The sequence below is a fragment of the Lontra canadensis genome, unplaced genomic scaffold, assembly GCF_010015895.1.
Source record: "Lontra canadensis isolate GAN:19392208 unplaced genomic scaffold, GSC_riverotter_1.0 scaffold55, whole genome shotgun sequence".
In the NCBI taxonomy this organism is placed as follows: Eukaryota; Metazoa; Chordata; class Mammalia; order Carnivora; family Mustelidae; genus Lontra; species Lontra canadensis.
Window position 1 is genome coordinate 4,056,911 of NW_022631049.1, and position 23,982 is coordinate 4,080,892.

The 23,982-nt window shown below is 39.2% G+C and overlaps 1 protein-coding gene across 2 annotated transcripts in view; it reads left to right on the plus strand.

Moving 5' to 3' along the window:
• Positions 1 to 10,289, plus strand: part of LOC116878052 (golgin subfamily A member 6-like protein 22) — a 53,376-nt gene extending 43,087 nt beyond the window's left edge. Inside the window, exons 7-9 of one of the 2 annotated variants that reach the window (XM_032875224.1) lie at positions 5,733 to 5,960; positions 6,765 to 6,983; positions 9,963 to 10,289. In XM_032875224.1, coding sequence (XP_032731115.1) covers positions 5,733 to 5,960; positions 6,765 to 6,983; positions 9,963 to 10,124 — 609 coding nt within the window. In that variant the 3' untranslated portion in view covers positions 10,125 to 10,289. The remainder of the gene's footprint in view (positions 1 to 5,732; positions 5,961 to 6,764; positions 6,984 to 9,962) is intronic. The other variant, XM_032875223.1, reaches the window with a different exon arrangement.
• Positions 10,290 to 23,982: the final 13,693 nt, after the last annotated feature.

A 23,982-nucleotide genomic window follows, 5' to 3' on the forward strand; every position in this document is an offset into this window, starting at 1 on the left:
CTCAGTCTGTCAAATAAATAAATAAAATCTTTAAAAAAAAGACAGACTTAGTGATGCTATGTGTTCATCTAGTTCACTGCTTATATTACATGGAGTTCTACGGGATGCTTATCTGCCATGCTCTGCCTATCCACTCCTTGGTGATGAATGCCTTGGTTACCTTTGTCTTTCTGCCACCACAAACACTGCTACCAGCATCTTTGTACAAGTTGCCCTATAGGCCTGTCAGAGAATCTTAGGGGTGTTTGCTCAAGACTGGAATTGGTGGCTCATTGTGTTAGGATTATACATATACTTAATTTGATTAAGTGATTAATTTGATAAAGCCAGTCAGCTCTCACAGAATGATAGTCCTACCAGTAATACATGAGGGTTCTTGAATCTCCACGTTCTTGTAATTTCTTAGCATTAACCAGCTTCCTGATATTTTTCCATTTCATTGGGTATGAAATGATTGCGAATTTAATATGCATTTCTCTCAATATTTTTTTTAAAGATTTTATTTATTTATTTGACAGACAGAAATCACAAGCAGGCAGAGAGGCAGACAGAGAGGGAGGGGGAAGCAGGCTCCCCACCAAGCAGGGAGCTAGATGTGGGGCTCGATCCCAGGAAACCTGGGACCATGACCCGAACTGAAGGCAGAGGCTTTAACTCACTGAGCCACCCAGGCGCCCCCATTTCTCTCAATATTAATGAGTTGAAGCATTTCCTTTTTGATTTTTAGTCTTTAGGCTTTTTAGTATTTGCCTGTTTGTTTCCTTTACCTGTTTTCCTATTTGGGTTCCAGCCTATTCTTGTTAATTTCCAAAACTGTGTGCATGTCTTCTTCACCCTGTTCAGACCCTTACACTCCATGGCAGGTCACCTCCCCATGTGGGCTCTCCTCTCACCCCAGTCAGGCTCTAAGTCCCTCTGCAGAGCACCCCTCCCCTGTGCCCACTTTTATTGCCCTGCTTGGGCCACATTCTGGAGCCTACTTTGTTCTGCCCACTTAATGGCTTTAGGGCTGAATTGTCCAGAGAGGAAAAGAAAGGAAAGGAAGAATAAAAAGAGAGTAAGAGTAACTAGTTTATGTTTAACTTTTTAAACATCCTGATAAATATACTTATTTTAATCATAATTTTCTGTCAAGAGGTACTTTAGCTTTGTTTCACAAATATTGACAAACTATTGGTCAAGTTTAGAGACTGAACAACATTTGAACCAGTATTTTCCTTATTTTTCATTTTAAATATAGTAACACATTTTAAAGTTTCCAGATGTATGAGATTTTAAAAATTTTGTATTTTATTACAACATGCTGGAAGTATATGATCCTTGAGTATTTACTGAGACTTCTTACATGGCTGAATACTTGGTTGATTTTTGTAGCTGTTCCATGTGTGTTTATAAGAATGTGTTCTCTGTTGGGTATAAAGTTCCATATATAGCTAGTGCTAAAGCATATTATTCATATGGTTCAAATTGTCAGTATCTCTGATTATTTTTATATCCTTGATTCTGGGAAAGGGATCCTAATTCTCTAAGGATAATTTTTTGTTCATCCAAGTAACTTTGCAGTTCTGTCATTTTATTCTTTAGAGATTACTGGAGCATGTGCACTCATGACAATCTTTGGCTATCTTGTTCTTTTAAGCACTATAAAACAGTCTCTTTCTTGTGCTTTATAAAATGTTACCTTAAATTCTCCATTTTCAGAAATTATGGTTACTAGTGCAATGATCTTTTGGTTCGTGTTTGCTTGATATGTATTTTTATCCTTTTATTTTTTGCCTTTCTCCATCTTTGTCATTAAAGACAGTATGTGGTTGTATTTTTAAAAAATCAAATTAGGGAGTTATCCAATTGGTGAATTTAACATATTTATCTTTATTGCAATTACTATATTAGTATGTGATTGTCCTAACTTATTTCATGATTTCCAAATATTTTACTTTTCTTTTGATGGGGGTGTCTTCTTTCTTGGTTTCTATTAAGATAGATAGAATTTTTTTCTCCTGGTTTTAAAATTGTATGTTCTATTTTTATTCTTATGTTGTTTGTTCTTTAACTAAGAACCATACTTTCTTTTACCTAATATTTATAGGAATACCTTGCCCCTTTGATTGTTGACCTCAGTCCCCAGTTGTGCTGAGAATCTCTAAACTTTTAATTTTTGCATTGCTTTTTGTTTTCTTTTTGTTTCCTTTTACTTGGTTCTAGTTATTTTTAGACAACCACTAAACTTGACCAAGGTATTTGATACTTTGTAGGGTCCATGGTGTTATTTAAAGTTTATAGTATTGAATTAGACATGATGAAAAAACATGCAAGAACAGCGAGAGATCAGTTTTTACCACAATATGAAATTTACTGGAGAGATCAACTGCTCACACACGATTAGTGTCACAGATAGTCCCAACACTTGAACTTACTGCAATAGCAACAGGAGGTAGCTACAAAATTATTATAGTAGTACAGTATGTAGTACAGTTAATTTTATGCAATTATTCATTTAACACTGCATTTTCATGTTTGTTTCTATTTCTCTTGAATGAGGATGGTATTATGTATGACCTATGGTACTCGTGTAATTTTTGATAAATTTTAACTTTTTGTAATAGATTTGTGAAAACTTATGATAGCAAATGATAAAATATACTAGTTTCTATATATATGTATGTATTTATGACATACCTAACCTTTTCTTAATTTTTCTGATATCTGTAGGCTATGTGGTTCATCTATGAGTTTTTTCAAATTCTTGCAAATCTTCACAAGTTTTCTCAATATATTTACTGAAAAAAAATCTGTGTATAAGTGGACCCATCATACAGTTCCGAACCTGTGTCATTCAAGGGTCAACTCTACACACACACACATACATACACACACACACCCTTGAATGGTCTTGTTTCTCTGGAGAACCCTAATGCACTTTGCTTTTTAAAATTTTCATTTTATTTTAATTTTTAAAATTTTTAAAGATTTTTTTTTAAGTACTCTCTACACCTAACATGGGACTCAAACTTACAACCCCAAGATCAAGAGTCTACTGACTGAGCCAGCCAGGTGCCCCTGCTTTTTTTTTTTTTTTTTAATAGTTTATATCCTATTGTCCTTTTATCCTGCCTTCTTAAAGAGTTTTCAGTCTGATATTTCTTTTTCTTTAAGATTTTATTTATTTATTTGACACAGAGAGAGATCACAAGTAGGCAGAGGGAGAGAGGGGGAAGCAGGCTTCCCGCTGAGCAGAGAACCTGATGCGGGGCTTTATCCCAGGACCCCGAGATTAGGACCTGAGCTGAAAGCAGAGGCTTAACCCATTGAGCCACCCAGGTGCGCCTCAGTTGGATACTTCAACTCACTCAAATTTGTTCCTTAAACTGAGATTTTATCCATCTTTTTATCTCATCTACTATGTTGCTCATTTCAGCTCGTACATTTATCATATCTAATATTTTTACTTAGTTGTTTTACTTTATAATTTCTTGATCAGTTAATGTCATCTCTTCTCTCCTGAGTACCTACAACTCTGAGTAAAGGTAAAGTTATAATTTTTACACGAAACTGAAAGTGATCAGAAAAAATAAAGCCTTGTCCTAAATTTCATTTAGTGACAGATGAAGAATTAATACAACAGAATACATTTTTGAAAGGATTTTATTTATTTATTTGAGAGAGAGAGAGAGTACATGAGCTGGGCTGGGGGTGGGGTGTGGGAAGGGCAAAGGAAGAAGCAGACTCCCTGCTGAGGACATCATGGGGGGGCAGGGGTGCTCCATCCCAGGACCCTGGGATCATGACCTGAGCAGAAGGCAGACACTTAAGTGACTGAGCCACCCAGGTGCACCCACCAACAGAATACTTTTAAAGGAACAACAGAGGACAGAAATAGAGTAGGTTAATGATACCACTATGTGAGTGTAATTATTCAATGGAAATTTTATACCTGTCAGAGTGGCAATTCGTACATGCAATTTACAATTTACTCCGTCAGCTTTGTAATATAATTCTTAACAAATTAAAAATATTCTTTTTGAATATCTATTTCAAAATGTATATTTAAGATAGATTAATATACCTTTTTCCTACTATTACAGGTATCTGTAGTTTAAATATTTATAGTATTAGTGATTGGTAATTTTTGATAATTTGGCACATCTTCTTTTTCCCTATAGCAGATTTTATTTTATATACTCTAATAGGATTTTATACTTTTCTTCATGTAAGTCCTATAAGTCCTTCCTACAAGTCCTTCTTGTAAAATTTATCCCTAGGTCTTTTATAGATTTTCTGTTCATTGTTAATAACATATTTTCCCCATTTTTATTTGAAATGGCTCTTACTAATATAAATAAAAACATTTGATATGTTTTGTTGTTTTTTTAAAGCTTTATTTATCTTGCACACATGCGCAAACTTGGGGGAAGGGCAGAGGGAGAGGGAGAAAGAGAATCTCAAGCCAACTCCCTTGAGTGCAGAGCCCAGTGCAGGGCCCTGAAATCAAGACCTGAGCTGAAATCAAGAGTCTGAGGCTTAACCAGGTGCCCCACATTTCATATGTATATATTTTTATTAATTACCTACCATTTTACTGAATTCACTTATTAATCCAATAGTTTTCTTAACTAGGGTTTTTTGAGTTTTCCAGACATGATTGCATATTATTGTTTTCTAGAAAATACTGTGCTTCTATTAGATTTTCAACTTATTGCCAATGAGTTATAAAATATTCTTTTAGAATTATTTTCATACTTTCTATATGTATGAATTCTGCATATTTCTCCTTCCTAATGTTAAGTGTTTTTACTTTCTCTCTTTCTTCCTTTTAAAAAAATATTTTATTTATTTGAGAGAGAGAGAGAGCACACACAGCAGGGGGGCAGAAGGAGAGGGAGGACAGACTCCCTGCTGAACAGGGAGCCTGATGCTGGGATGGAGCCCCAGACCCTGAGATCATGACCTGAGCCAAAGGCAGACGCTTAACCGACTGAGCCACCCAGGCGCCCCCTTTATCTTTTTCTTCTTCTTGTCTCCAGGCTTGCTTAGGGGCATGTATTTTATTTTTCCAAAGAATAAGTGGTTCTCTTTAAATATAAATTTTACTAGCTTTTGATCTATATATAGTGAAAATATACAGTATTTTAATGAAATTTGCATACCTTCTTTTTTTTTTGCTGGTAATAACTTCATAAAGTACAGATTATTAGAAAGAATATAATTAAAATCACCAATAATCCTACCACTATGAGATAACCAGTGTTAACTTATAGGCATAGTTTTTCTTAATCCTGCTTCTTCCATTTAGTTGTATCACTAGTATTTTCTCTTAATAAATATTTTTGTAACTTGACTTTTAGGGAGGGTATAATCAATCATATGTAATTTAATTATACTTTTTTGGACATTTGCATTGTTTCTATTTTTCATGTTATAAATAATGTAAATATCTTTGTGTCTGAATCTTTAAATATTCGTTTCCTTATAATACATTGCTAGAAAAGTTGATACAATCTATGTTACCATCAGGTGTTTATAAAATTGTTAGCACTGAGCCATCAATTTTATTGCCATATTTTATTTTCCAGATTATTTTAATAATGCATATCTATGGCAAAAAAAAATATTTTAAGTAAGCAAGTATTACTGTCCGCTGCTTATTAGCCTAGAGTAGATCTGGTATGCTAATGTGGAACACCACCTTAAAGCACAACTTCTTTATTTCAATACTGTTGATTTCTGCAAAGGAAAACTCTGGGACTAAGAATTTGTGGACAGACGAGCATGACAAGATGTCCAGACAGCTAGAAAAAGATAATGAGCAACAAACATTATTGAATATTCAGCAGAATTTACAGATTGCTACAACTCAGAGACTAGAGGAGAAGATTCAGAAACTTCAGAAACAGCTCAGTGATTTGAAATTGTCGAATAAAAGTATGAAAATTCAACTTACAAGAGTAAATGTCCTTAAAGTAAGTAAAGTGAGGCTTTCAAAAATTCTCTTCAGCTTTGATCTGCTACTATTTCAGCTGCATGTTTCTTATGAATTTTTAAAAGATTAACATTAAAATTATTTTATATGCACACATGAGTACATATAATATGAAAGCATATTGGATAATAAAATTAGATGCATAGACATCTACCACTTATCTTAAAAACCAGGGTATTGTCAACCCCACTGAAACCCTCATCTATTCTTTTCCCTACTTCTCAAAGTTAACTGGTATTCTAAATGTTAGAATTCTAGAGTCCTTGCTCTTTCCATCTTATTTTGGTCTTTCTTATTGGGGTAATAGTTAAGTTTTATTCATTTTTGGAGACTCCTCTTTGGATCTTCTCCATATCAAGCTTCACTTGTAGTATTTCAAACATATGTTTTATGCCTTAAAACAAAGGTGCACTAAATACTTCCAAAAGTGGTGTTTTTTGGCATTTTACCAGCAACGTTTATCTTAACTGCAAAGCCAGTTATTTTCTCTATTTCTGATTTTGGTTAGCAGAGGCAGTACAACTTTTGAGGACATGAATACTCATTAAACTTCTTTAAATCTCAAGTGCCTAGTTTATAAAAGTGCTCAGTGACTGTTATTGATGAGTATGATGATTGAGACATGTCTTCTTAATTCATAAATTGTGGAATTTTCTTTCTTTTCCATATATCAGAGCCTTAAAAAAAGAAGAAAAGAAGTGTGGGTTATATCACACATCTTGTCTTTTACTTAAAAAAGATCTAATTAGTCATATCCTTTTCCCCCAAACTTATACCCTCACAGGACAAAACAATCGAAAAGCTCAGGCAATCTTTAACACAAGTTGAAGCAATGAAAGGGAAAGCAGTTATGAAAACAGACAATTTGAAAACTACATTACACTCTGCCAAGCAAAAGGCAAGAGGGGACAAAGAGAAGGTCCATCAGCTGTTAGATGCTGTCACTTCTGAGCCCTGCACAGCAAAGAGCACTCTTGATAAAGTACCAGGACAACAACAAGAGGTTTGTTTTGTTCATTATTATATTAAGAGTCTTTAAAGTGATTAACACCACTGTCACCTTAGACTCTTATCTAATCCAGACAAAAAGGAGTTTGTTGGCTTATGGACTCAAAGGTGAGTTAAGCAACCAGACCTCAGCAAGAGCGGCACTTGGGCTTCAGGATTAGCACCTGGAACCTTCTAAAGCTTTCTCACCCTCTCTTCCTGGCTCTGTGTGTGTGTCAGCTTGCTTTATGTTTAGAGATTCTGGGACAGGGGAGAGAGTCCCCAGAAAGGGTCTAAGAAAGCCCAGCTTAGATCAAATGCCTATTCCTGGTGAATCCACAGTAGCAAGGGATGGCATAAATGATTATCTTCACTTAGGTTTGCATATACATCCTCTGACCAATGGCGAGAGGAAAAAGATGTCCAAGAATGGAAGTTCAGGGGAAACCATGTGTCTGGGGCTGAGTCACCTTCTAGGAAAAGAGGGTAGTGCTTCTAAATTTGCCTAGATTCTCACAACATTTATAAAGCAGGTGTTGTAAGAGAATTTTTAAAAAGATTTATTTATTTTAGAAAGAAAGAGAGAGAATGAGTGGAAGGAACTGAGGCAGAGGCAGAGGAAGAGAGAACCTCAAGCAGACCCTGCTCTGAGCTTGGAGCCCTGTTTGGGACTCGAGATCACATCCCTGAGATCAGGACCTGAGCTGAAACCAAGCTGCCCCTTAAAAGAATTTTTAAAAGGCTAACTGATAATTTGGGGCTACTGTGGAATTATATGCTACATCTCTTATTAGTAGCTTAAGAAATATGTAGTTTAACCAATTACCTTAAAAGATTCTTGAAACATAAAATCATATTATTTTTGTTTTTTTTCTCTTTTTAAATTTCTGCAAATTTATATTCTTGTTTTTACTCTTCTCAATATATCCTTTCTATATTTTCAGTCAGATCTCCTCTTCTTTGGCTACTCTGTAGTTCACTCTTTACTTCTGAGTTCACTTTGTTTTATTCTTGCCTGAGTTCAACCACCACATCTCCCTCATCTGTAAGGCATATTGGATATCATTTTTTGGTCCATTTGTATTCTGAATTACAACATTTCTCATTCAAAATAGAGGCCTCCTCTCCCTGCCCCATATCTGCAAATCCTTGTTTGAAATTTTTTTTAAAAAAAGATTTTATTTATTTAGTTGTGAGACAGAGACAGTACGCACATGTGGGTGGGGTAGTAGGAGCAGAAGGAGAGGGACAAGCAGACTCCATGCTGAGCACCAAACCTGTGGAGGGTTCAATCCCAGAAATCAAAATCAGATATTTAACCAACTGAGTCACCCAGGCACCCCTGAAATTTAATCCATATCAGGTATTGTGTCAAACATGTCTCTTTTGCTCCGTGGCAGTTTTCTGGGGAGAAGTATTTTCATCACCTGACTAGTTTGGATAATGCTATTTTCTATTTAAAGAAATTTGGACGGATATTATTTGCCTTTTATCTATTCATGTTAAAACCCTTTTAATTGGGGTGCCTGGGTGGCTCAGTTGGTTGATTGTCTGCCTTTGACTTGGGTCATGATTGTGGAGTCCTGGAACTGAGTCCTGGGATCGAGCCCTGTATGGTCTCCCTGCTCAGTGGGGAGTCTGCCTCTCACTCTCCCTCCTCCTGCTCCCTTTTTCCCTCAAATAATTAAGTAAAATCTATAAAAATAAAATAAAATACTTTTAATTGCCCTGATCTCTCAATTTCAGGTGTTTCACTTTAGGGTAGTTACAGGGCAGGGTTTACTTGCTTGGTTTTGTTTTTTGTTTTTGTTTTTTTTGTTTTTTTTTTTTTAACTCAATACTACCCTCTTGTGTTGCCACAGTGAGGTGCAGTTCTCCAGTCTTCCGTCAAGCCCTATATATATATATACACACACACACATATATATTTATTTATTTATTTATTTTTCCCAGCAAGCCTTTTATGTTGGGGTGAGAAGTTATATGATGCCTGCTTCTGCAGTACTCTTGTTTATAGAAGTCCCTGACTTTCCACTGTTTGATTTTTTTCTTTTCCTTTATCTCCTATCTTCCAAGGAACATCTCACCAAGTATCTCCCTCTTCCCTCAGAAAGCTTGTCCTTCAGAACTGCCATTTTGGGGAGTGCCTGCGTGGCTCAGTTGGTTAAGCGTCAGACTCTTGGTTTCCGCTCCGGTCATGATGTCATGGTCACGGGCTGGAGCCCCACTTCGGGCTCTGTGCTGGGTGTGGAGTTGGCTTCAGATTCCCTCTCCCCGGGCCCCTTCACCCAGCTCCTTTGTGGGCACGAGCTCTCTCCCTAAAAATAAAAAAATAAAATCTTTAAAAAACAAAAAAAAAGACTGCCATTTTTGGTCTCATGTGCTTCTAAGCCCTTTTCTTTTTCTTTCCACTTGCCAGTTTTCTGACCCACCAGGTCTTAGACTTCTCAATATTTCCCCATTTCTGCGTGGTCCTATGTCCGGGACACCACTGGAAACCAGCTGCATCCTCCAGTGTGGGCTCAGGAGCTGCCTCTGCTGGTTTAGGATATTTATTTCCCCACTTATACACAAACTGAATTCTGTGATATTCTCTACTTATTGCTTTAGATATGATTTGTGGGTGGTTATAACTGCTTTCCTTAGAAGATCACTATGGTTTTTGGAGGAGGAGTGGAGAGATATGCTTAGCGGACTACTATGACCATATAGCAAATCCAAAGTCCAAAAAGGAATTTCCTTAGGGATGAAAAACAAGCAATAGTAAAATTAAGTTTAGTCTATAAAGTGTAAAAATAAAATCTTAAAATGAAAAGGACATTTTAAATAAAGAGTTCTTGTAATATTTATAGCTTAAAATATGATTTGAATGTAGAATGTTACATGTCATAAAGAAATGTTTAATAAAACTACATTTCTGATACCAATTTCATTGTACACAATAAGGTGGCCAAAACTAATGATATATCTTATGTTGTTGGTGGTTTTTCTGTAGCTTTCCGATTTTCGAGAAACTATTATGAAGATGTTGGGATTTAACATGAGAACAGCTGACAAGGAAATCATCAATCACCTAAGGCTTATTATACAGGATTATGAAGCATCTAACAAATCAAAGATTGCTTCTGATTGTGAGACTGGACAGTTTAATGAATAAAAAAGTTCTTTCTTCATTGCTGCCAGCAAGAGCACAGAAGATATAGATATCTCCTCCAGCCTCTTGAATTGGCTACATAATGAATAAAATGCATTGGGAATTTTTCACTTGAAAAATATTCTTCTTTGATATTTGGCAGTTAACTTTTCTTTGTCATTATCTTGTTCTATATGTTTATTTATGGTCTAGTCTATGTTGTTACTTATATATCTAATTATATATTATTAACTGTATTTTAAACAGGGTATTAATCAGAACTTGTGTTCTCACTGGGAATATTTATATTTATAGTTAACAGACTATTTCTAAAATGAAAAGTCCAGAATAATTATTTTAAAGTCAGCTGATTGGTAACCTTAACTCCCTTTTGCCATGTAGCCTAAAATACAGGTTCCAGAGATCAGGACATAGACCTTTTTGGGGAGCCATCATTCTGCTGACCATAGCTCACATCTACCCAAATTGAATACACATATATACCTACCTAATAGAAATGTGTATATAGGGGACGCTTGAGTGGCTGAGTTTGTTAAGCCTCTGACTCTTGATTTTGGCTCAAGTCGTGATCTCAGGGTCATGGGATTGAACCCCATGTTGGGCTCTGCAGTGTCATGGGACTGAACCCCATGTTGGGCTCTGCAGTGAGCCAGAGTCTCCTGCCCTCCCCCTGCCCCTCCACATCTGCTCACGCTCTCTCTAACATAAATAAATCTTTAAAATAAAATAAACTATAAAAAAGAGAAATGTGTATATAAATTCTACAAAAAGGTATTTATAAAAGTGTTTATGGCAGCATTGTTCATAATTGCCTCAAACTGGAAACTGTCCAAATGACCAAAAGTAGAGTTAACTATGACAACCAGATCCATCGGTTAAGCAATCAGATCTCCTTCACTTGTGGGACAGGGAGAGGTCACCTGGAATGAGGAATTTTCTTAGCGGCCAAACCATAAAGTGACTCCAGGTCTAACACTGGGGATATGACAAATAGAGGACAATGAGTTTGAAAGGAAATGGTAACTTTATGGGGCTCCACTTAGCATGCAATAACCAGTGGCTTGTAAAGAGAACTTAGTTCTTGTCGCACATCTGTTGTTGACCATCCTCCAATTTTAAAATAAACCTCAAAATCAGGAAATGTGGCCTGGATTTCTGTTTTGTGGCTCTGGGGTTTCAGGCAGCCCCAACTGCCCTAGCTGGAACATTTTTCGGGTCAGATTAATGGAGCTTGTTGCTCCAGGACAGGAGCCAGCAGGCACAGCCACTAGACACTTTCTGTCGGGAACCGTTGCCTCAAACGCAAGGTGCCATTTTCAGACTTGAAAGGCTGAGATCAATTTTCTCCCTCCTCACCTATCTGGAGCGTCCCCTTTGGCAAAAGTGGAACCATTAGGACCTGTACAACCTACTGTAAAGCCTCGCCTGCGGCCCAACACACCCTAGCGACGAGGGCGGCTGTTTATAGAAGACCACGTAGCGGGGCAGATTCCCGTTCGAGACGCTACGACGGACGCGGCCAAACTGCAGGTGCGACCCCAGGCGGCGCACTGCAGCCGAGCCACGGCGACCGTTCAGCGAGTCGGCGCTACTGCGCCTGCGCCCAGTCGAAACCGCGGCAACCGACGCCGACGGCTGAAGGGAGCGGAAAAGACACGGGGGGAGCTTGGTGGTGACTCGCTGGCAGAAGTGATTGGCTGGTGGAAGACCCGTCTCAGATCGCGCCTCCATGCGGGGCGGGGAACCCGCCGAGGGGGAGGTCGGAGCTCGAGCGTCCAGCGCAGCGGGGGGGAGGGGGGCGGTGTCGCGGGAGAACTGTCGCGCGGGCGCGGGGCGGGTTTTCCGGGCTCCCCGGGACGCCGGCGGCCTACGCGGTCGGGTCGGAGCGCGCTGGGCTCACCCGGGAGCGTTCTGGCGGGGCTTCCGCGCGGGCGTGCTGTGGGTGGCGCTCACAGCCGGGAGTTGGAGGGCTCAGGTGGCGCCGGTAACCGTTTTTAAAAGTCTCCGGTGACGCCTTCTTGGCCAGGGTCGGAGCCAGCGCGCTGTTTTAGGCCCCTCTGAGCTGGAGCGCCGTGTGGCTCCCAAGTGCCCGGGGTGACCTCGGGGTGGGTCCATGCGGGGAGGGACGTCAGCTCTGCAAGCCTAGATTTTGTCAGCTCCCCGCGCAGATCTGGGGTTGGAGAGGACGCGGGCCTTAAGTAAACTAGACGCTAAGTGAGCAGCAAGGAGGGACGCTCTCTCCCGCAGGCGTCCACTCTGCATAGTGAGATGGGGCAGGGGCGATGCTTGTGAGGACGGACACTGCAGGCTTCGGAGTATGATGCATTCTTTCCTGGAGGAACCTGCCTTATTTCTTACTGCGTTCAGCTCAGTTACCCCATTACCTTTCTGAAGATTGGCTGTTCAGGTCACTTTGGACTCGACCAAATGTCGGTGTTTCTTTCATAAACCATTTTTTAGGATGATCTAATCGATAGCAGAGCTTACTTATTTGAACTCGATTCTTTATTTGGGGGTTTTATTAACGGCAATTGGGATGTGGCTTACATAGCATAAAGTTCACCTGTTTTAAGTGTACAATGAATGATTATTAGCATATTTACATAGTTGTACAACCATCACTATAATGGAATTAAGGACTGGTGATTTTCCTGGTAATTGCTTTTATTATTCTCAGGTTTGCACAAGTGGGCATTTAAAGGTACAGTGTAACATAGGAGACTCTGAAGATGTACACTCAAGTTCTTATACATGAGTAGATGAAATTAGAATTGAAGCATATCTTTTCCTAGATGTTGCAGTGATGAAACTTGTGTATTGCAATCCAAAGAGTTACTGTATCAACGGTCTCATTTTTTTAAGAGTATGGCATAAATCCCATTTTACAGATGAGGAAATTGATTTTGAAGGATAAATTGCCTAAAGCATCATAGCGGTGCCTAGACTAAGCCCCTGTCCTAGATTCTTTATCTCCAAATTTATTGCCTTTGCCACTTCAGCCTGATTTTCAATTAAATGTATGTATGACCTGTACAACTCATTCATTTATTGAGCAGATAATTATTGAGTGATCAGTATGCCAGCAACAACATAAAACTGCTCTACATGCTAGAGATACTGTAGTGAACCAGCTAAATTCCTACCCTCAGTTAATATTCTGGTAGAGTACACAATGATCAATTAAAGAAACACTAATATTAGATATTGAGACATGGCATTTTTTAAAAAGGCAAACTAAGAGTACAGGGAATGGAAAATTTCATCAAAATTGATATAGTTTTAGAAGAAAGATATTAGCATATGGATATGAAAGATAACTGCTACAGCCTGAAATTTGTCCCCTGCCCACATTCAAATATTGAAGCTTTGTAATGGTATTTGGAGGCGGGACTGTTGGGAGGTGATTAGGTTTAGATGAGGTCTCAAGGGTGGGACCCTTGTGATGGGATTAGTGTTCTTAGAAGAGGAAGACAGACCTGAGCTCTCTTCTCTCTGCCACTTGAGGGCATTGCAACCCGTGAAACAGGTGCTTACCAGGAACTGAATGGACTGGCACCTTGAAGATGGAATTCCCAGCCTCCAGAACTGGGAGAAATAAATGTTTGGTGTTTAAGCTACAGTTAAGCTAAGTTAGTCTTGAAGCAGACTTTCCACTGAGTGGGGAGCCTACATGGGCCTCTCCCACAACCCATGAGATCATGACTTGAGCTGAAACCAAGAGTTGGATGCTCGATGTACTGAGCCACCCAGGTGCCCCCACCACAAGTTGTTTCCTACTGTTTCCTTCAAAGGGTGGTGGCAAATATCCCTGCTCTTGAGTGTGCGCTGGACTTAGTGACTTGCTTTTACTAAGTAGAACATGGCAGAAGTGGAGGGATGTCGGTAGATCATGAAGGCATCATGACTTCTCCTTGCTCCCTCTCTTGGATCATTCATTTGGGTAAACCAGCTGCCCTTTCATGAGGACACAGCGAGCAGTGCTTTGGAAAGTCCTGTCTGGCAAGGAACAGAGGCCTGCTCCCAACAGCCAGTGAGGAACTTGGGCCTTGTGCAGTTTTGTTAGCCCCAGGTAAGCCTTCAGATGATTGCATCTCCAGGTGACAGCTTGGCAGCCATATCACAGGAGATACTAACAGGATCACTCAGTAAAGCACTCTCAAAATCCTGTCAGGTAATACATGTTTGTTGTTTTAAGTCATTACGTTTTGAGGGTAATATCATAAGTGGCAATAAATAACCAATTCTTTGTAAATGTTATATTCTCTTGTTTTCTCCTGCTAATAACTATTAGCTTCATTCCTGAGAAAATCAGTTAATTTTCTTTGCCTTTGTTTTATCATATATAAAATAGTTGGACAGTCCTTCTCAACTTTGTTTCCACATTAGAATTATCTGGGCAGCTTCTAAAATACATATGCTAGTCCCACCCTTAGATCAGTTAAGAGAAATCAGAACTCAGGGAGGGCCCAGTTCTGGAGTTCTTTTAAAAGAACTTTTTTAGGGGCACCTGGGTGGCTCAGTGGTTAAAGCCTCTGCCTTCGGCTCAGGTCATGATCGGCAGGGAGCCTGCTTCTCTCTGCCTGCCTCTCTGCCTCATTGTGATCTCTATCTGATAAATAAATAAAATCTTAAAAAAAATTAAAAATGGAAAAGTGGACACTGGGTCACCTACTGATAAAAAGAAAAAAAATGAACTTTTTAAAAGTTCTCTTTGAGATTCTAATATGCAGGCTGGTGTGAAGACTTCTAGATGATCTTTGAGCTTTCTCCTGTTGTTTCTGTTATGACTAATACGTAATTGGGACTTATTTTCATTGCTATAAAAGCATTTCCCTGGGATTTTTGAGTTATGTAATCTGCCTTAGGAATAGACAATGGGATTCTTTTTTTTTTTTTTTTAAGATTTTATTTATTTATTTGACAGATAGAGATCACAAGTAGGCAGAGAGGCAGGCAGAGAGAGAGAGAGAGAGGAGGAAGCAGGCTTCCTGCTAAGCAGAGAGCCGGATGTGGGGCTCGATTCCAGGACCCTGGGATCATGACCTGAGCTGAAGGCAGAGGCTTTAACCCACTGAGCCACCCAGGCCCCTCAGGTAATACTTCTTATCTCATGGTCTACTTTGTCTAATATTAACATAGGTAAGCCACATTTCTTTCAGTTGGTGTTTGCATGGCAATTCCCCCCACTTTTTCTTCAACTATTCTGTATTGTTATATTTAAAGCACATCTATCATAAACAGCATATAATTGAGCTTTGTGTTTTTAAAGACTTTTATTTATTTATTTGACAGAGAGAGAGATCACAAGTAGGCAGAGAGGCAGGCAGAGAGAGAGAGAGGAGGAAGCAGGCTCCCTGCTGAGCAGAGAGCCCGATGCGGGACTCGATCCCAGGATCCTGGGATCATGACCTGAGCCGAAGGCAGAGGCTTTAACCCACTGAGCCACCCAGGCGCCCAAGCTTTGTGTTTTTAAATTCAGTCTTATAAATTGGAATGTTTAGGCTTTGATTTTTAAAGTAAATTCTGATAAAGTTGGATTTAAGTCTACCATATTGCTGTTTATTGTCCATTTTCCCCATCTGTTCTTTGTTCCTATGATGGTTAATTTTATGGGCCAAGTTGATTGAGCCACAATGCCCAGATATTTGGTTGGATATTACTTGAGATGTTTCTGTGAGGGTGTTTTTGGATGAAATTAACATTTAAAGTGGTGGACTTTGAGTAAAGCAGATTGCTTTCCATAATGTGGGTGGGCCTCGTTTACTCGGGGTGAAGGCCTTTCAGAACAAAAACTGACCTCCCCTGTCTGAAAGGGAATTCTGCCGACAGATCACCTTGAGAATTGAATTGTAGCATTGGCTTTTCCCTGGGTCCCCAGCCTGCTGGTCTACCCCACAGATTTTTAGAATTGCAAGGCTCTATAATTGCATAGAACCAATTTCTTAAAATCTTCTCCTACATATATACACACATCCTACTCATTCTGTTTCTCTGAAGAACCCTAAAGTAGTTTCTTAATTTTCCCTTTATCACTTACTTTGAATTGAGTATTTTTATTTTATGATTGTATTTTCTTTTTATGTTTTAATAATATACTTCTGTTATGTTTAGTGATTACCCTAGACCTAGAGACGTACTTGACTTACAACAACTTAAAGTTAATACTTTTATAATTTCTACTCCTTTTAAGAAGTTTATTTTTTCATTTTAAATACCCCACACCTACTGTACTATTATTATAATGTACTTTTACAGATTTAATAAATCCCACAAGACATTATTATTGTTGTTGTTCTTAAGTGCCAGTGCTTATATTTCTGTTTCTCTACACATTTTTATTTACTGGTGGTCTTTATTCCTACCTAGCATTGTGTGTTCCTGAATGGGCTAATTTTCCATCAACCTGAAGAATTTCATTTAGTATTTCTTACAGCATAGTTCTTACAGCAGTGGATCCCTTCAGTTTTTGTTTTTCCTGAAAACTTCCTTATTTAATCTTAATTTTTTGAATGGTGTTTTCTTTTTTTTAAATTTTTTATTTTTTATTAACATATCACAGCACTCACCATAGCACATACCTTTTCCAAGTTTTTTTTTTAAGATTTATTTATTTGTTTGAGAGAGAGAGTAGAAGGTAGGGGCAGGGGGAGAGAAGAGAATTTTAAGCAGACTTCATGCTGAGCACAGAGCCCAACATGGGGCTCAATCTCACGAGATCAGGACCCGAGTCAAAACCAAGATTTGGACACTTAACCAACTGTACTACCCAGGGGCCCTGAATGGTATTTTCACTGGGTGTAGAACCCTAGGATAATAGGCTTTCCCATAATACATTAAAGATGTTAGTCTGTTATTTTCTGACTGCTTTAGTTTGTGTTAAAAGTCAGTCCTCAGGGGGTGCCTGGGCGTAGCAGTTGGTTAAGCATCTGACTCTTGGTTTCAGCTCAGGTCGTGATCTCAGGATCCTGGCACCAAGCCCCACATCAAGCCCTGAGTCCAGCCCCATGTCCAGCCCCCAGTCAGGCTCCACAGTTGGAGTAGAGTCTGCTTGAGATTCTCTTCTCCCTTTACGCCTTCTCCCATGCACTCTCGCTGTCTCTCTAAAATAAGTAAAATCTTAAAAAAAAAAAAAAAGTCCTCAGTCTTGTTGTTGCATCTTTTTTTTTTTAACTAAGATTTTTATTTATTTATTTTGAGAGAGAGAGAGTATGTGGGCCAGGGTAGGGGTAGAAGCAAAAGGAGAGAGAATCTCAAGCAGACTCCATGCTAAGCATGGAGCCTGATGCAGCGCTCGAATCTAGAATCCACAATCATGAGACCATGACCTGAGCTGAAATCAGCTGTTGGTGGCTTACCTGACTGAGCCATGCAGGTGCCCCTTACTGTTGCATCTGTGAAGGTAATTTGTCTTTTTCTACCCCGTGGTTGCTTGTAAGTTTTTCTCTGTCTTTTAACTGTAAAACAACTTGACTATAACGTGCCTTGGTATGGTTTTATTTATCCTTATATTGCTTAAGATTTGCAGAGTTGATCAAATCTGTGGGTTGATGCCTGTCATCAGGTTCAGCAATTTTTTTAGTCATCATTTCTTCAATCCTGTTCTTCCTCTTTCTTTTATTCTGACACTCCAGTTATAGATATGTTAGATCTTTTGAGTGTCTGCCATGTGTCTCGAAAGCCTTTTTTTTTTTTTTAATTAATTTTTTCTCTCTATGCTTCAATTGCGTTGTGTATTTTGACTTGACTTCAAGTCTGTCAATCCTGGTGGCTGTGCTTCTAAGACAAGAGAGGACAGAAAACATGGAAATAGGACTGAAACTGTAAACAGGCTTCAGAATAAGGAGATGTTACCATTCCCTGCCATTCCCTTTGGTATTCAAAGCAGCATGGAAACATAATTTGCTGTGTATCTAAGCTATTTATATATATGATGACGAAGCAAGTTTTACATATGTCATTTTTAAAATCACAATGTAGTATTTTCAACTCCTTTCTCCTTCCTCCAATCCAATTAACGAATCCCCTTTAGGAATTCTTGTGATAGATGCACTTTAGTCCATGGGCAATGTCCTGACCATCACAACATTATCCTAGTATTTAAGCAGACACTTCTACCCACATGTTCTGTTAAAAGCCTGGTTTCTGAAATGACATTCCTCATGGGAATATTTGTATGACCAAACAACCATTTTCTAATTTTCTTTTTTTTTTTTCTTTAAGATTTCATTTATTTATTTGACAGAGAGAGATCACAAGTCGGCAGAGAGGTAGGCAGAGAGAGAGGAGGAAGCAGGCTCTCCGCTGAGCAGAGAGCCTGATGCGGGCCTCTATCCCAGGACCCTGAGACCATGACCTGAGCTGAAGGCAGAGGCTTAACCCACTGAGCCACCCAGGCGCCCCCATTTTCTAATTTTCATTAGAAATCCATGTCTGTCTCTCCCCTTCTCTTTATATATGATTTTTTTTATTATTTAAGTGATATTTGAAAGTTATTTGAATTCTTTTACCCTTGATACAGGGTAACTCTGAAAGAGAAAAGGCAAGACTGAAAAGAAACCATTCTAGATCTGTTGGCAGATGTGAACAGATTCACCCCTTATATGAATACGAAAAGAGAAGAAGATACCACTGCAGCCTGTAGAAGCTGAGAAGGGCAAGGGAATAAATTCTCCCCTAGAACTTTGGGAAGGATTTCTGTTGACACCTTGATTATAGTTTGGTAGACTTGTATAGGACTTCTAACCTACATAACTGTAAGATAATAAGTTTATATTGTTTTAAGCCACTGAATTTGTGGTAATTTGTTACAGCAGTGATAGGAAACTAGTACCCCAGCCTTCCTCCATTTATCCCTGCAACCACACATATTTTTAGATTACAAGGACATGTAGTTGCATATAATGTCCCACTGGAAATGACTCAAAACGTCCTGCGTGATATTGCCTGGTTGTTTGATTTACCTTTTTGATAAACAATAACAGGTTTATATTTTCTTTTCTTCTTTTTTCTTTCTTTCTTTTCTTTTCTTTCTTTCTTTCTTTTTTTTTAAGATAGAAGAGGGCACTTGGCCAGCTCAGTAGAGCATGTGACTCTTGATCTCTGGGTTGTAAGTTCAAGCCCCACACTAGGCATACAGCTTCTTAATTAAAAAGTAAAAAATACAAAAGAAATTACCATGAACATTTCCTGATGAAGCTAAGAACAAGGTTTTGTGCGTTGTTTTTTTTTTAAGATTTTATTTATTGATTTGACAGAGAGACACAGTGAGAGAGTGAATACAATCAGGGGGAGTGGGAGAGGGAGAAGGAGGCTTCCCACCAAATAGGGAGCCTGATGTGGGGCTTGATCCCAAGACCCTGGGATCATGACCTGAGCCGAAGGCAGATGCTTAACGACTGAGCCACCCTGGTGACCCAGGTAAGAACAAGTTTTGATTGATTTTTGAAGAAATAGGATTTTTATTCCCTTGTGTTAACTCTGAGAGATGATTGGCAAATGTTGAGTGGTTCGTTGGTCCTCTTCTTAATGGAGGATTAAAATAAAAAGTTAGGCATAGTCGACTGGAATCCTATCTACCTTTACGATATATGAAGAGAATATGCAAGCAGGGCCTGAAGGTCTGTGCGATACTGAAGAGAAGGTATAGGGGAATAGGACTGTGAGAGCTGAGAGCTGAGGCAGTGGCTAGAGAAGGAACTACTGGAGTTTTAGATTTCTGGCGTGGAGCAATGCCTGCTGATGACCAAAGCCCAGGTGGTTTCTGGATCTTCGTGTGAGAGGCTGAAGTGGAATAGAGACACTTATAGCTGGGAAACTGGTCCTCAAGAATAAATAAAGTTCCCTGATTTGTAGCATTTGTTGATTTTTGTTGTGTAAATCCTGCGCCGGGCTGATGTCGTTACCAACATGTTATTGAATGAGGAACTAGAAAGAGATAGGAGCAATTAGCTTGCAGAAGCTGGAATGAACTGGCTTCAACAACTCATCACTGAATATAGGTGAAGGTCCCTGCAATTAAATAGGCATACCAATCACAAAGCTGTATTGTTGGATGGCCATCTACTGTGGCTTTTGAAATCTCCGATTATGGCATGAATTTGGTATAGAAGAGGAATGAGAACGAGGTTCCTAAATCTTCATTGAGTGAATAAGAGTTGGAGATTGGTCAGTTGGTAAGAATTCGTAAGAAGACTAGGTTGTACAGAAGCCTGGGGTCTGTCAGAGTGGCAGGGAGGGATATTGTCAAGGATGTAGTAGAAATGTTATTCAAATACCTTCAATTAACTTTCGTAGCTGGTCTGTGTAATCTGTATGTCAAGCTCTGCATGATCCAATTTATGTGTTATAAGCGAGTAATTCAGGAATCAAAAGTAGTTCATAGTAATTCCAATCAAGCAACAAAGAATCCAATATTCATGATTCAAAATAACACCTTCCATTTTTTTCTCACTGTATCTCTCACATTATAAAACCTCTTTCCCTCTCGTTAAAAGAAAATTTGCCATAATTTACTGATCTAGTAGGCTTTTATTCACTAATTCATGAATTGGGGAACATCCAATCTAGCAGAAAAGTTCACCAAGGAGCTATACAAAAAAGACCAACTTTTGATCTTTTGTAGGAAAAAAAAAAAGACTTATAGGCACAAGGAAGCAGGCACAGAGAGATCATACTAGGTAAAAGCAGATTGGTTTTGCAAGGTTACTTTCCTTATATGGAGCAGAGAGGTGGTTCAGAGCCTTTGCTCTGAACAGGTAACACGTGTTGACCAGGGAACTGTGGATTAGTTGCCTAGGCCTCCCCTTTTCTGGGAGAACCTAGCACAGACATTTAGTTAAGCGGTGCCTAGGTGGCTCAGTTGGGGAAGCATCTGACTCTTGATCTCAGTATCAACATGTGGGGCTCAGTGGAGGGCTCCATGAAGGCCTTGAACTCAAGGGCTTGAACTTGAGACCAAGACCTGAGTTGAGATCAAGAGTCAGACACCTAACTGACCAAACCACCCAGGCACCCTATCACAAACTCTTTTGTTGAAAAGATCTAAATAATAAAATACCTAAATAATAAAAGATTGATACTTTTGAGAAGAAACTTTTACTATGTTATCTAAGAGTTGACAAAGGAGTAAAGAACAGATTCAAAATGAAGGGAAAATCTGGGCAGGCATTCTAGGGGAAAGCCATTTTTAAGCTCCTTTGCACTGAGGGCATTTGCTTTGCCTAGACAAAGAGATCTTTGAGTGCCCTATGGGATAAAGGTGGCAGAAAAGAGGGCCCAGACCCTTTAAAAGATGGAGTTTTTGTCAAAAGATCCTCCCCAAACTCAGCTTGGTTGACCCAGAAATAGAACAGTGCTTACCTAGGGCTGTAATGGCAGCCCAGGTTTTAATGAAGTACCAGACAGTCCAGTGGGTCTGGCAAGGGTGGGAGACAGTGGAAGCAAAAGGGGAGTGAGAGAAGAGTAGACTTTTTGACAGATTTGCCTTGAGTAGGGTGGGTTTGAGAAGCTTTCTTTCCTGGCTGGGTAGCCAGAGAGAGTGGGCTTTTTCTTGGGAGACTTTTGGCATGTGCCCATTGATATTTTTGGATTGGGGACTTTCCCTGTGCTCAGGCCTGGATATGCTGCAGGCAAACAAAGTCCCAGGGAACTCGATGCCCAAGGTCGCTAGCCAGTTTGTCTTTTCTTCAGCTTTTGGTCTTCTGTCAATTGCTTTATGGACTTTTTCCAGGTTTATTTGTTTGTTTTGTGATTAGCAGGAGGAATAGGGTGGCATGTGCTTATTTCATCTTGTCAGGACTAGAAACAATTCAATAAATTTTATATTTACTCCATATTATATATTGCAATTTTGTCATTGTCCCAGTAATGTTTTTTATAGCATTATTTTATTTCTCATATAAGATCCGGTCCAGCATGATGAATTGCATTTAGTTCCATGTCTAATTTCTTTTCTTTTCTTTTTTTTAAGAATTTATTTTATTTATTTGACAGAGAGAGATCACAAGCAGATGGTGAGGCAGGCAGAGAGAGAGAGAGAAAGGGAGAGAAGCAGGCTCCCCGCTGAGTAGAGAGCCCGATGCGGGACTCGATCCCAGGACCCTGAGATCGTGACCTGAGCCAAAGGCAGCAGCTTAACCCACTGAGCCACCCAGGTGCCCCCTCCATGTCTAATTTCTATCTATAATAATTTCTCAGCCTTTCATTTGTCTTTAAAGATACTAAACTTCTGGGGTTCCTGGATGGCTCAGTTGGTTAAGCATCTGACTTCTGCTCAGGTCAAGATCTCAGGGTTCTGAGGTCAAGCCCCATGTCAGGCTCCCTGCTCTGCTTCTCCTTCTCCTTCTCCTTCTGCTCCTCTCCCCGCTTGTGCTCTTTCTCTCTCTTTTAAATAAACCAAATCTTTAAAAATATATAAAGATACTAAGCCTTCTGAAAAATAAAGGCCAGTTGTTTTTTTAGAATGTCTCTCATTTGGGTTTGTCTGATATTGTTTCCTCATGATTAGATTCAGGTTATGAATTTTTTTTTAGATATTATTTATTTATTTGACAGAGAGAGACAATGAGAGAGGAAATACAAGCAGGGGGAAGGGGAAAGGGAGAAGCAGGCTTCCTGCAGAGCAGAGAGCCTGATGTGGGGCTCGATCCCAGGACCCTGGGATCATGACCTGACCGGGAGGAAGATGCTTAACCAACTGAGCCACCCAGGTGCCCTAGGTTATGAGTTTTTTGAGTGGAATACAACACAATACAATACAAACACGATGGTGTTTTGTCCTTCTCAGGTTATCATATCCAGAGGCACATGATATCTGTTTGCCTGACTGATTGATTGTAGATTCCACACACAACATGGGGCTTGAACTTAAACCTCTTCTGACTGAGCAACTGAACCAGCCAGGCGCCTCTGTTTGCCTCTTATTTTGGTCACTTGCTTAAGGTATTGTATTCCTCTGGTGTATAGGTATTGTTTTTCCTTTCACAGTTAATGAGTATATTGTTGGGGTGCCTGGTTGGCTTAGTCAGAAGAGCATGTGACTCTTGGGGTCATGAGTTTGAGCTCCATGTTGGGGATAGAAATTACTGTAAATAAATAAATAAATAAATAAATAAATAAATAAAAGCATTTAAAAAAGTATACTATGAAGAGAAACTTTGATGCTAAGTATTTTGTTTCTTATCAAACTTGGCCCATACCCCATGCATCCATAGATGATTCCTGAATCAGATTTTATTATGGTGGTTGTAAAATGAGGATTTCCTAACTCCATCGTTACCTCTAATACTGGCTATCTACCACAAGAAGGAAAGAATTTCCCCTTTTTGAAATCAACTTTAGAAATTATCTCTTGACTTCCAGCCATGGCAGAAGATCTAGGTGACCCACCCTAGTCCTCCATCTCCTTTTCCCCATCTTCCCAATAAGGTTATAATTATTCTTAGTTCCTCCATTAGTTATTGTTGTGACTTAAATTAATATACTGACAGTTTTTCTTCTTCTCTCAACTATTTCTGATATCTCTTGATCTTTGGATTAGTGAAATGAGGGTCTTGTTGTCCTTGACTTGTCCTTTAGTTCCCTTTCCTTATCCTACTTCCTGACTTTTGTCATGCACACTTCTTTCACGTTACAGAGGCTGTTATTTACATGATGTCGTATAACCTTTGTTAACTTACTGTGAGCTTATCCAGTTTCCCATCAACTTTCCACTTCATGGCTTCCTCATTCATTGATGATCCTTACCTGAATTAATTATTTCATGAGAAGAGGGAAAACACTGATACTTAAAATTATAGTATTTGTTGGGGTGCTTGGGTGGCTCAGTCAGTTAAGCGTCCACCTTCGGCTCAGGTCATGATCT